This window comes from Gymnoscopelus microlampas (genome assembly GCF_963454915.1).
Source record: "Gymnoscopelus microlampas genome assembly, chromosome: 4".
Lineage (NCBI taxonomy): Eukaryota > Metazoa > Chordata > Actinopteri > Myctophiformes > Myctophidae > Gymnoscopelus > Gymnoscopelus microlampas.
The window spans coordinates 49,447,182-49,462,360 of NC_139941.1; the positions used below are offsets into that span (position 1 = coordinate 49,447,182).

Here is a 15,179-nt window from a genome sequence, read left to right on the forward strand (position 1 = left end):
AAATGACACAGATGCGTTCCCGGTCTTAAAGGGTTAATTTAGACTAGTGGTTCTCAAACTTTTTCGTGCCAAGGACTCCCAAATTGATATGTATGTAGCCGCGGACCCCCACCTGAAAAGATGTTGTGCCAGGGACCCCCAGAAGCAAAGATTTGAATTACGGATTTTCTCTTTAAAAAAAATGTATATTCAAAGATTTGAACAATGTTCAAGATTTAAAAAAAAGCAGATCTAAAAGCTCATAGTGAGTGTCACGCTATGAGCTTGTAGATCTGCTATTTTTGAATAGCCAAAGTATAAAAGGTTAAAGAGGTTAAAAATATTGTGACGCTATATTAACTCATTTAGATGGGGACCCCCTAGTAATGCACTATGAGCTTGTAGATCTGCTATTTTTGTAAAATTGAGATTTTTTTTTTTGCAAATCTTTGAATATATATATTGTTCTTTTAAAGCAAATAATTTTAACTCAAATCTTTGCTTCTGGGGGATTCTACAAATGTCTTCTAAGTTTTTTGAAAACTATATGTTACTATAATATCAGTGGTTGTGCCGCCCTCGTTATGTAGAGTATAGATAACTTGGCAGTAAGTATAAACACCTTCCTTCATCAAAACTCTGGAGACTGTCCTCTCTTAGTCATCAGGTTTATTGACAGAAAAAGTGTAAAACTGAAAACAGACAAAAGGGCATAATCAGAACTATGCACTTTGTAAACATCTTGCATGGACATTAAAATGACTCATGTAACTGTCACATTTACATACTTGCACAATAAATGAACAATTAAACAATTGGAATCACTATCAAAGGTAAACTACACAACACCACTGGGTAGCACTTTACAATAATGACCCGTTATAAAGCATTTATAAACGTTTATAAGTAGTTTGTAGGCTATTAACAAATCATTAACAACCTGTTTGTTGACATTCGTAAATGATTACTAAAACCTTTATAACTACAGTTACAAATCATTTGTAAAGTATTAGTAAGTAGTGAACTATTCATGAATAAGCCATTTATATAAATCTGTAAAAGATTATTAAATCATTTGTAACGACCCATTCTAAAGCATTTATAAACGTTTATAAGCAGTTTGTAGACTATTAACAAATCATTAACAACCTGTTTATTGACATTCGTAAATGATTACTAAAACCTTTATAACTACGGTTACAAATCATCTATAAAGGTATTAGTAACTATTCATGAATAAGCCATGTATAATACATCTGTAAATGATTATTAAATCATTTGTAACTGATGCTACATAATAAATACAAGCTATTGGTAGCTTGTTCATGTTTAACATATGCTTTGTTAAACATTCCTAAAGTATCTATAAATACTTAGTACATGTTATTATGTGCCCTATAGTAAAGTGAAGACAGTTCATCATTTACAACTGTCTGTTAATGTGTTTGTTCATGTTTAACATGCTTTGTAAAACATTCCTAAAATATCTATAAATCCTTTGTACATGTTATTATGTGCCCTACAGTAAAGTGAAGACAGTTCATCATTTATGACTGTCTGTTAATGTGGACTTTCTCCTTACCTGTTGCAAACTACCTGGCTTTCATGAATTCAGACACCAAACAATTACTAGAATTATCATTCATGTTAAGCAAATGATGCGTAAGACATTCGTAAAGAGTATGTAAACCATTTGCAGACGTTATCATGAGCCTGAGCCTAGTTGCTTCTTTTGGGCTTGTTTTCATAGACCTGTCCGCTTGTTTCTTTTGCAAAATCTGGCAACACACTGATTACCTGCATTACACCTGCAGTAGCCTACTAGGGAGGAAGTGAACAGTGATGCAGTTGCAGACTGGACAGAAATATGTCTAATTCATGTTTTATGTGCTTTAACTGTCTTGTTGCAGGTGATCGAGGTAACATAAAATGGCTAATCTTACACACATGAAGTAGCATTATGACTAGGGGGTATTTTGATGGTGGCTGTTTGTATCCACAATGTTTGTTTTGATGTGTAGGCTAGTAATGTCCTCCATGCTTAGCAGTTTAGCTTAGCAGCTAAAGCTAACTTGCACTGGGAGGTGGTGACTGCAGAGGCTCCAAGCTGCTACTCTGTGATTCTGTTGTGATTCATTTCTTTGTTTAAATGTCAGTGTGTGTGCTGTGGCCAAGAGTTGCTACATTTTATATCTTAATAAATTGTCGTATACTTGTATACTATTTAACGTTACTTTTGCCACTTTTTGATGTCACATGTTTTACTAATCACTGTTAAACATGAAATAATAATGCATAGTCTTCACTTTACAACAAGGCCCATGATAACGTTAGCAAATGGTCAACACACTCTTTACGAATGTCTTACGAATCATATATTAAACATGAAAGATAATTCTAGTAATTGTTTGGCATCTGCATTCATGAAAGCCAGGTAGTTTGCAACAGGTAAGGAGAAAGTCACATTAACAGACAGTTGTAAATGATGAACTGTCTTCACTTTACTATAGGGCACATAATAACATGTACTAAGGATTTATAGATATTTTACTCTACTCAGAGTCATAAGTTTACAAAATGTACTAAAGTACAGTGAACGTCTGTGCGGTTTGTCTTCATCACTGAAAATAACGTACATGTAAACTGATATAAAACTGCTGTCATGTGCAGTTGGGGTGAAGAAACACAATCATTTCACTCCAAATAATACCTATTTGATTTGACATCCTGACTTGCTGCTGTAGCTGAGGCTTGAACCTGTTACCTGCGGCTCACTAGTCAGTGGCTCTATCCATTCACCTACAACTGTTTCCTTGGAATCTGTGGTTCTGAAACGTTTTGTTGTCAACCCCCCAAATTGACATGTATTTGGGCAGTGGACCCCAATGTGAAAAGATGTAGTGTCAGGGCCCCCCATGAAAAAGATTTATATTTATGCTGTAACACATTTTTTTAAAGTTATTTGTCTTGTTTGTTGTTCAAGTCAAAGCACCAGGAAGGCTGTACTTGTCAGCCATCTGTTAGCTCAATGGGTTGAGACGCAGTATTCATGATCCAGAGGCCATGAGTTCAAATCCCATTGATGTCTTTCCTATGATTCTTTCCTTTGCAGACTGGCTTCCAGAAGATCAACTGAAAACTACCAGGAAGGCTATATTTGTCATCCAACTGTTAGCTCAATGGGTTGAGACGCAGTATACATGATCCAGAGGCCATGAGTTCAAATCCCATTGATGTCTTTCCTATGATTCTTTCCTTTGCAGACTGGCTTCCAGAAGATCAACTGAAAACTACCAGGAAGGCTGTACTTGTCAGCCATCTGTTAGCTCAATGGGTTGAGACGCAGTATTCATGATCCAGAGGCCATGAGTTCAAATCCCATTGATGTCTTTCCTATGATTCTTTCCTTGAGTGGGTTCGATTCCCACTCCGAGTCATGTGTCCCCGGTAACTTGGGGCAACGGATAAATTGACTGATATCCTTCGTGATGCTTCCCTTTGCAGAATAACTTCTAGAAAAACAAGTTAAAACCACCAGGAAACCTGTAACTCTCAGCCAACAGCATAGCTCAACTGGTAGAGCGTCTGTCCAATAACATGACTTGACTTGACTTGAGTGGGTTCGATTCCCACTCGAGTCAAGTGTCCCCGGTAACTTGGGGCAACGGATAAATTGACTGATATCCTTAGTGATGCTTCCCTTTGCAGACTAACTTCTAGAAAAACAAGTTAAAACCACCAGGAAACCTGTAACTCTCAGCCTACAGCATAGCTCAACTGGTAGAGCGTCTGTCCAATAACATGACTTGACTTGAGTGGGTTAGATTCCCACTCGAGTCAAGTGTCCCCGGTATCTTGGGGCAACGGATAAATTGACTGATATCCTTAGTGATGCTTCCCTTTGCAGACTAACTTCTAGAAAACAAGTTAAAACCACCAGGAAACCTGTAACTCTCAGCCAACAGCATAGCTCGACTGGTAGAGCGTCTGTCCAAAAACATGACTTGACTTGACTTGAGTGGGTTCGATTCCCACTCGAGTCAAGTGTCCCAGGTAACTTGGGGCAACGGATAAATTGACTGATATCCGTAGAATAACTTTGTTATTCTACGGATATCAGGTCAAGTCACTTCAAGTCAAGTCACTTCAGGTCAAGTCAAGTCAAGTCATGTTTTTGGACAGACGCTCTACCAGTCGAGCTATGCTGTTGGCTGAGAGTTACAGGTTTCCTGGTGGTTTTAACTTGTTTTCTAGAAGTTAGTCTGCAAAGGGAAGCATCACTAAGGATATCAGTCAATTTATCCGTTGCCCCAAGATACCGGGGACACTTGACTCGAGTGGGAATCTAACCCACTCAAGTCAAGTCAAGTCATGTTATTGGACAGACGCTCTACCAGTTGAGCTATGCTGTAGGCTGAGAGTTACAGGTTTCCTGGTGGTTTTAACTTGTTTTTCTAGAACTTAATCTGCAAAGGGAAGCATCACTAAGGATATCAGTCAATTTATCCGTTGCCCCCAAGTTACCGGGGACACTTGACTCGAGTGGGAATCGAACCCACTCAAGTCATGTTATTGGACAGACGCTCTACCAGTTGAGCTATGCTGTTGGCTGAGAGTTACAGGTTTCCTGGTGGTTTTAACTTGTTTTTCTAGAAGTTATTCTGCAAAGGGAAGCATCACAAAGGATATCAGTCAATTTATCCGTTGCCCCAAGTTACCGGGGACACATGACTCGGAGTGGGAATCGAACCCACTCAAGGAAAGACATCAATGGGATTTGAACTCATGGCCTCTTGATCATGAATACTGCGTCTCAACCCATTGAGCTAACAGATGGCTGACAAGTACAGCCTTCCTGGTAGTTTTCAGTTGATCTTCTGGAAGCCAGTCTGCAAAGGAAAGAATCATAGGAAAGACATCAATGGGATTTGAACTCATGGCCTCTGGATCATGTATACTGCGTCTCAACCCATTGAGCTAACAGTTGGATGACAAATATAGCCTTCCTGGTAGTTTTCAGTTGATCTTCTGGAAGCCAGTCTGCAAAGGAAAGAATCATAGGAAAGACATCAATGGGATTTGAACTCATGGCCTCTGGATCATGAATACTGCGTCTCAACCCATTGAGCTAACAGATGGCTGACAAGTACAGCCTTCCTGGTGCTTTGACTTGAACAACAAACAAGACAAATAACTTTAAAAAAATGTGTTACAGCATAAATATAAATCTTTTTCATGGGGGGCCCTGACACTACATCTTTTCACATTGGGGTCCACTGCCCAAATACATGTTAATTTGGGGGGTTGACAACAAAACGTTTCAGAACCACAGATTCCAAGGAAACAGCTGTAGGTGAATGGATAGAGTCACTGACTAGTGAGCCGCAGTCATTGTGGCAGCGGTGGCCTAGTGGTTAGAGGGGCGGCCTTGATACCGGAAGGTCCCTAGTTCGATTCCCCAATTCATCACATCAATCATGAATCACCGCTGAATAGCCCTTGAGCAAGGCTTCCATGCAGGGTCCGGCTGGAAACAAGCTTCGTGCTTAGTCCGACACCCTGGGTAAACAACAAACTTTGCTTTGCTTTGCTTTGCAGGTAATAAGTTCAAGCCTCAGCTACAGCAGCAAGTCAGGATGTCAAATCAAATAGGTATTATTAGGAGTGAAATGGTTGTTTCTTCACCCCAACTGCACATGACAGCAGTTTTATATCAGTTTACATGTACGTTATTTTCAGTGATGAAGACAAACCTCACAGACGTTCACTGTACTTTAGTACATTTTGTAAACTTATGACTCTGAGTAGAGTAAAATATCTATAAATACTTAGTACATGTTATTATGTGCCCTATAGTAAAGTGAAGACAGTTCATCATTTACAACTGTCTGTTAATGTGACTTTCTCCTTACCTGTTGCAAACTACCTGGCTTTCATGAATGCAGATGCCAAACAATTACTAGAATTATCTTTCATGTTTAATATATGATTCGTAAGACATTCGTAAAGAGTGTGTTGACCATTTGCTAACGTTATCATGGGCCTTGTTGTAAAGTGAAGACTATGCATTATTATTTCATGTTTAACAGTGATTAGTAAAACATGTGACATCAAAAAGTGGCAAAAGTAACGTTATATAGTATACAAGTATACAACAATTTATTAAGATATAAAATGTAGCAACTCTTGGCCACAGCGCACACACTGACATTTAAACAAAGAAATTAATCACAACAGAATCACAGAGTAGCAGCTTGGAGCCTCTGCAGTCACCACCTCCCAGTGCAAGTTAGCTTTAGCTGCTAAGCTAAACTGCTAAGCATGGAGGACATTACTAGCCTACACATCAAAACAAACATTGTGGATACAAACAGCCACCATCAAAATACCCCCTAGTCATAATGCTACTTCATGTGTGTAAGATTAGCCATTTTATGTTACCTCGATCACCTGCAACAAGACAGTTAAAACACATAAAACATGAATTAGACATATTTCTGTCCAGTCTGCAACTGCATCACTGTTCACTTCCTCCCTAGTAGGCTACTGCAGGTGTAATGCAAGTAATCAGTGTGTTGCCAGATTTTGCAAAAGAAACAAGCGGACAGGTCTATGAAAACAAGCCCAAAAGAAGCAACTAGGCTCAGGCTCATGATAACGTCTGCAAATGGTTTACATACTCTTTACGAATGTCTTACGCATCATTTGCTTAACATGAATGATAATTCTAGTAATTGTTTGGTGACTGCATTCATGAAAGCCAGGTAGTTTGCAACAGGTAAGGAGAAAGTCCACATTAACAGACAGTCATAAATGATGAACTGTCTTCACTTTACTGTAGGGCACATAATAACATGTACAAAGGATTTATAGATATTTTAGGAATGTTTTACAAAGCATGTTAAACATGAACAAACACATTAACAGACAGTTGTAAATGATGAACTGTCTTCACTTTACTATAGGGCACATAATAACATGTACTAAGGATTTATAGATACTTTAGGAATGTTTAACAAAGCATATGTTAAACATGAACAAGCTACCAATAGCTTGTATATATTATGTAACATCAGTTACAAATGATTTAATAATCATTTACAGATGTATTATACATGGCTTATTCATGAATAGTTACTAATACCTTTATAGATGATTTGTAACCGTAGTTATAAAGGTTTTAGTAATCATTTACGAATGTCAATAAACAGGTTGTTAATGATTTGTTAATAGTCTACAAACTGCTTATAAACGTTTATAAATGCTTTAGAATGGGTCGTTACAAATGATTTAATAATCTTTTACAGATGTATATAAATGGCTTATTCATGAATAGTTCACTACTTACTAATACTTTACAAATGATTTGTAACTGTAGTTATAAAGGTTTTAGTAATCATTTACGAATGTCAACAAACAGGTTGTTAATGATTTGTTAATAGTCTACAAACTACTTATAAACGTTTATAAATGCTTTATAACGGGTCATTATTGTAAAGTGCTACCCACCACTGTACCAAATGTTGTTGCATAACATTATGAATTAAACAGGCTTTTCTGCAGCTGTGTAACAGGTAGGTAATCACAGGTGAGAATTAGACCCAAGAATATCTTGACAGGCCTTTTACACCAAACTTCACAAAACGTCTCTTCTTTCAAAAATAATGAACTACAATGAAATACCAGGTGAAAAGACGACAAAACATACCAACGATGCTACGACTAGGAGAAGATTGGAGCAGATGATAGCAGATGCAAAAACACAGGAGCTCAACTCTGCATGTGTCATGAAAGCTTGTTACATGAAATCTAGTGCACTTCCTGGTTGAAGTCTAGAATAAAAAAGAAGGATGGATTACAGGGGCGTGTCCCAGCGTAGTACCGGGGTATTGCACATGCGCAGTGTTATCAGGAAGTGCACGACGGAGTGTTCCAGCAGAGGCGCTACATAAAAACCCCCAGGATCCCTTCTCAGTCGGTCGAGGTGTGTGTTTGTTGTTCTCTCCACTCAGCACCTAAACAGCTGGAGGTTTGTAATTCTAATACACAAGTGGACTAAATGACTTACATAGTTATAAAGAACAACAACAAAGTGAAACCCCCATATCCAAGTTTGGGCTAATATTCATTCAGTGACATGCCACACAATTGTGCATATTATGGCACTAAATAGGCCTACTTGTTTTGGCCATATTAACATTTAATTTCAGCAAATAAAGATCTTCAGCAGGTCTCCGTGGCTACTGAAGTGACACAAAACAAACACTACCGTTTAAGGGTCACACGCTGCCATCTACTGAGCCTTTTTGTATGTTCAGGCAGGATTTTACTGCGCATGTGCAATACCCCGGTACTACGCTGGGACACGCCCCTGTAATCCATCCTTCTTATTTATTCTAGGTTGAAGTGACATGACGTGTGTCACAAGACAAAACTGAAACCACTTCCTGTCTTTCTTAAAGAGGACCCCCAAAATGATATGTATTTGGCCGCGGACCCACATCTCACAATATGTTGTTCCAGCGACCCCCCAGAAGCAAAGATTTGAGTTAAAAAGGTTCGCTTTAAAAAAAAATATATATATATTCAAAGATTTGCACACATTTTCAAAAGTAGCAGATCTAAAAGGTCATAGCGCGGCTCTTTCTCCACAATGGACTGACATTGGAATTGAACCAGTATGTTTATTTACACAGTACCTTTCACAGTTACAACATGAATCACCATAAATACTGTATGAGACAAAAGTTAATCAACAGACATCTGTTAATTAAATCTAATCTGATAATCTAATGTGTACAAATGCAATGATTTAATGTTCCACTTTCATGTATTTTAAAGCTCAGCTGTTGTCAATACTAACTGGGGAAAATTTCAAAAATGTTGCCCCTTTCTAATATTATTTGACAATTTGGCCAATGTTTGTCCAGTTTTTATAGTATAGTTTGTTGATTACTTTTGATGCAGTAATAGTCTTTCTTCTGTTCTTTTTTTTTGGTATTAAAAAGGTCTTAAAAGTCCTCTCTTCACTGTCACCTCCCCAAACTCACGTGGGGACCCCCCTGGGGGACCCGACCCACAGGTTGAGAACCACTGGCCTACACCACAGGTCAAAGGTGATGAGCATCAATGCCTTCACATGAACACATTTCTCTCCGTCAGTATATATTACACTGACACCATGATATGAACACAAAGTATCATCAATCATGGAACACCTAACAAGGATATACAGAAATATTTAAATACATCCATACAGTCATTTGATTACAATCAGCAACACCTGCAATCATAGAGCAGTGATTGGCTGGACAGTGACTCACTCTCATGATACACCCTCGTGTATGTATATGATTGTTGATAATATATTTAGATAGAATATAGAATATATTTATAGAATATCTAAATACTTGTATGTTTATATACGTATATGCATTACATTATTACATTATTTAATTATCTGTCTAATTTGTCTGTCGTGAAAGATTAGTTTTATTTCAATTTATACCATGTTGGTAATATGTAAAAATATAGACGTTAAGCGATGACGCTGAAGTAAGAGGAACAAAGAGGTAGATTAAATACGTTTTATACTTCATTCTACTCCTTTTTGAACATGTAGAATTACTAGACGTTGAATATATATATTGTTACTAGACGTAACAATATATATATTGTTACTAGACGTAACAATATATATATTGTTACGTTCGGGCCGCTACGCGGCCCGAACGTCTAGCGTGACGCGGCGTCCACTTGGCAGTGCCACATTACCGGCACCTCACAGTGTGAGAGAGAGTTTTGTGCTCCCCTAAATCCACGCCAGGCTATGAAAATACCCACTTGACAAACAGGTGACGTGCATGACCTCTGCAATGACCAAAACCCACTTTGTGATTACTCACACCTGGCATGGCAGACCTGTGAGCAGTGTGCAGTGGTGTAGAATGTTAAAAGATAGACCAACCATATTTGCTAATGTGAAACTTTTTGTAATGACAGTGATAGATCATTGGAACATCGATGGAACCAAATCCGGCCGGTGGGCGGACCTCTGACGTCACGCTCATGTCACATGACTCAGCCCCTCTGACGTCACGCTCATGTCACACGACTCAGCCATAACCATATAAAGAGTGGAACGTACACACACGGGGACATTCGACACTGGATTCAAATTGTAAGGTAGATTATGAGCATTTATGACTCTTTCTATGGTTATAGATTATTACTATTTATCACTATGGAAGCCGTCGAACTGGTGCGATCTGACGGCATCCTAGAATTTATAGGTAGGATGTGATGTCATGCTGTCGTGAGATTACGTCACACTGGCGTTGTGTCCATATTCGGTGCAACGTACATACAACGTACATACTGACAACCGACATGGCGCAGGATTCAAATTGTAAGGTAGATAGTATTGTGTTGTTGCCTCTGAGGCTTGTTTTCGACATGTTCAAGATGTCATTCATCATCATTAATATCTAACTATATAAATGGCGAGCGACTTCCGCACCCTAGGTGCGACACCCCACAGCTCTGTTATCGAATAAACAACGCACCGCCAGACCACATGTCGCCAACTGACTCGCCACGGCGGCCGCGCTGAATTTACGCGTCGCGTAGGGGACCTCTCATTGCTCACTACACCTTTTCCACCGCGCAACATAATTAATTCTACTCACCAAATGTCGGACAAAACGGAAGGGGAGGCAGCTTCGTACCGTTTACCGTGCACACCACCGACACCGCACGGCGACGGGTTTCGCCGAAACAACACCAGCGGCCGCCATTGCACTCTGCCCATGTCCTCCACAACAGCACACACACAGCTCCTTTGCTTCAACCCCCCCCCCCCCCTTCTTACGTACCTCCTTTCTTCCACCCAGGCCGTTACTTTCACTTCACTCATGTCTCGATCACAATATGTCCGTCCTTCACGTGCCATGTTCATCCCAAACACAAAAACAAACAGCCACCGCCACAGCACAGCACGCTGCCCAGGGTAATATGGTAAACAAACCTGCCTAGGTTCATGACACCACAGGACTCGACAGTGATGTCATCATTATGCAACCCGGAAGTACAAATACCAAGGATAGGTCTGTGATGTCAGTCGGGTTGCCAAGTTTGCTGCCAGGTTTTAAAAAACAAGCGACAGAAACAAGCAAACCGTGCATGAAAAAAAAAAAAACTGCCGAAGGGGTCCGCCATGTTCCAGGGGGGTCCCCGGGGGTCCCAACACTCACAGGGGTCGGCGGACCACCAGGGGGTCCGCGGACCACCAAAGTAACAATCACTATTAACATTTTTTCCACTTTTTTTTTTTTTTTTTTTTTTTTTTTTGGACACTTTTACTCCGGCGATTTGGGTACCCCAATATACACGCACCCACGCTGGGCCCCGTGCGCGGCTGGGGTTGAGGGGGGCGTAGCCCCCCGAAACTCTAGTATATATATATAATAATTATACATATGTATATATCTACCTTACAATTTGAATCCTGCGCCATGTCGGTTGTCAGTATGTACGTTGTATGTACGTTGTATGTACGTTGCGACGGTCGTCCCGAATATGGACACAACGCCAGTGTGACGTAATCTCACGACAGCATGACATCACGCATGACATCACATCCTACCTATAAATTCTAGGATGCCGTCAGATCGCACCAGTTCGACGGCTTCCATAGTGATAAATAGTAATAATCTATAACCATAGAAAGATTTAGGAGAGCACAAAACTCTCTCTCACACTGTGAGGTGCCTGTAAGGTGGCACTGCAAAGTGAACGACGCGTCACGCTAGACGTTCGGGCCGCATAGCGGCCCGAACTTCTAGTGGAAGATAAAGGGAGAAGGGAGAGGGAGTCCCACACACTGTCTTCACTTATAAAGAAATGTATTTAGAATGCAACGTTTCGGCCGCTTGGACCTTCATCAGGCATCCTGAACTGTTTCAGGTGAGAGGTACATGATTGGTCAGATGTAGGCTGATTAGATGTTGCTGTGCTTACTTACATACACAAGCACATGCACGCACATGCACGCACATGCACACACAAACAAACACACACACACGCACACACACACACACACACACACGCACACGCACACACACACACACACACACACACACACACACACACACACACACACACACACACACACACACACACACACACACACACACACACACACAGGGGGGGGACAAAAGCTATGGAACTCTGGCTGGTATTATTTTAAACTATGGAATTGGAAATAATAGACCATATTCACATGGCGGCCATGTTTGCATTTTGCATTGAAGAAACAGGGTGGCATTTAATTAATTTCATTTTCATTCTTTCTTTCTTTCTTTCTTTCTTTCTTTCTTTCTTGTGTTTCTCTTCAACAGAATCAGAATCATCTTTATTGTCACATCACAGGTTAAAGGTGTAAAGAAGTGGGTGAAATTATTTTTAGTGCAGCTCCATCGTTTTAGTTATTTTCAGAAAGAGAAAGAAAAGAAGACGGGGGAGGGGCAAGGAGAGAATAAAATATGAATTAAACAAAGATATTTACATACAGTATGTACACAAGGTTAGACATAAGGTGCATAAGGTACAGTATATACATGAGGAGACATAAGGTGCATCAGCAGCAGCTATACTGTTCATGATATGTGCAATAATACAGACTGTCCTCTTTCCAGAGACAGATGATGTAACATCATATCTTTAATCTGATTGGCTGATTCTTCTGAACTAAAGAACGAGTCCTCCTTCATTCTCTTTCAGACTCCAGAACTTCTCTTGCAGTAAGCATTGTTTACTCTGATCTGTTTATACTGATCTGTTTATTCTGATCTGTTTATTCTCATCTGTTTATTCTCATCTATTAAATTCAGATCAGTTTTGATCAGTGATGATAAAGATTACAGCCACCCTCCTCATCCTCTCCTCTGTACTTCATGTCAAAGCGATCCCAGGAAGTAAGTACATTATATTTATGTTATTATATAATATATACATTTATATCTACTGTTATTATATAAAACCAAATTATGCACAATACAAACAAATGACACGCACGCACGCACGCACGCGCACACACACACACACACACACACACACACACACACACACACACACACACACACACACACACACACACACACACACACACACACACACACACACACACACACACACACACACACACACACACACACACAACAAGCGATGTTAGTCTCTGTCAGTAGGGGGGGCAAGATTTTGTCGGGGTGGGGGGGGGGGACAGAATGGAACTCTGACTGGTATTATTTTACACTATGGAATTGTAAATAATAAACCATATTCACATGGTGGCCATTTTTTCATTTTGCATTGAAGAAACGGGGTGGCAATTCATTAACTTAATAGCAAAATGGCCGCCGTCTGAATATGGTCTTCAGAGACCACACCCCCTTGTCACCCTGCATAATAATACATATGTGCAGAGTAGACCAGTGGAGTGCTCCAGCATTTTTTCTGATTCAAGTTGTCCCCCTTTCTTTCTTTCTTTCTTTCTTTCTTTCTTTCTTTCTTGTGTTCCTCTTCAACATAATCAGAATCATCTATATTGTCTCATCACAGGTTAAAGGTGTAAATATGTGGGTGAAATCATTTTTTGTGCAGCTCCATTTTAGTTATTTTCAGAAAGAAAAGAAGACGGGGATGGGGGGGTAAGGAGAGAATAAAAGATGAATTAAACAAAGATATGTGCATACTGTATGTGCATGAGGTTAGACACAAGGTACAGTATGTACATGAGGTTAGACATAAGATGCATAAGGTACAGCATGTAAATGAGGAGACATAAGGTGCATGAGCAGCAAATATATACTGTTCATGATATGTGCAATAATTAAGACTGTCGTCTTCTTGGAAACAGATGATGTAACATCATATCTTTAATCTGATTGGCTGATTCTTCTAAACTACAGAACAGATCCTCCTTCATTCTCTTTCAGACTCCAGAACTTCTCTTTCAGTAAACATCTGTTTATTCTCATCTGTTTATTCTGATCTGTTTATTCTGATCTGTTTATTCTCATCTGTTTATTCTCATCTGTTTATTCTCATCTGTTTATTCTGATCTGTTTATTCTGATCTGTTTATTCTCATCTGTTTATTCTCATCTGTTTATTCTCATCTGTTTATTCTCATCTGTTTATTCTCATCTATTAAATTCAGTTCAGTTTTGATCAGTGATGATGAAGATTACAGCCACCCTCCTCATCCTCTCCTCTGTACTTCATGTCAAAGCGATCCCAGGAAGTAAGTACATTATATTTATGTTATTATATAATATATACATTTATATCTACTGTTTTTATATAACATTAAATTGTATGAACAATGCACAATACAAACAAATGACATACACACACGAGCGCGCGCACACACACACACACACACACACACACACACACACACACACACACACACACACACACACACACACACACACACACACACACACACACACACACACACACACACACACACACACACACACACACACACACACACACACACACACCTTTTACTACCTGTATATACAGTATTGGATCTTGAATGTTGGTCCAAATACATAAACATTAAAACAGATGTTAGGAACTGTTGTTGTGACATCATGAAATAAATCATTCCGTATGAATGATTTATTTTGGTTCTTATATCACTTCATATAAGAACCAAACATGCAGTGGTGTAAAGTAACTAATTACATTTACTCAAGTACTCTACTCAAGTACAATTTTGAGGTGCTTATACTTAATCTTTACTGGAGTATTTCCAATTTACAGTACTTTTACTTCTACTCCACTACATCTCACGGGCAAATATTGTACTTTTACTCCACTACAATTATTTGATAACTTTAGTTACTAGTTACTTTGCAGATATAAATTATAACATTATAAAAAATACATTAACCACTTTAGCCCTATTTTATACCTAGGCTGTTCAAAAATAGCCGATCTACAAGCTCACAACGCGTCGCATCGCGGCGCGTTGTGAGCTTGTAGATCTGCTATTTTCAAACATTTGAGTAGCCTGCTTTTACTTTTGGTACTTTAAATACATTTTTATAGCAATACTTTTGTACTTTTACTCAAGTAAATTTTGAATTCCGGACTTTTACTTCTAGAGTACTTCTAAATTGCAGTACTGAT

At 39.2% G+C, this 15,179-nt stretch overlaps 1 protein-coding gene across 1 annotated transcript in view; it reads left to right on the forward strand.

Moving 5' to 3' along the window:
- The window catches only part of LOC311042948 (H-2 class II histocompatibility antigen, E-S beta chain-like), a 107,646-nt gene that overhangs the window by 17,134 nt on the left and 75,333 nt on the right, over positions 1–15,179 (forward strand). Inside the window, exons 2-3 of the mRNA XM_084054057.1 lie at positions 12,870–12,953; positions 14,197–14,280. Of these exons, the coding sequence (XP_083910183.1) occupies positions 14,214–14,280 (67 nt within the window). The 5' untranslated portion in view covers positions 12,870–12,953; positions 14,197–14,213. The remainder of the gene's footprint in view (positions 1–12,869; positions 12,954–14,196; positions 14,281–15,179) is intronic.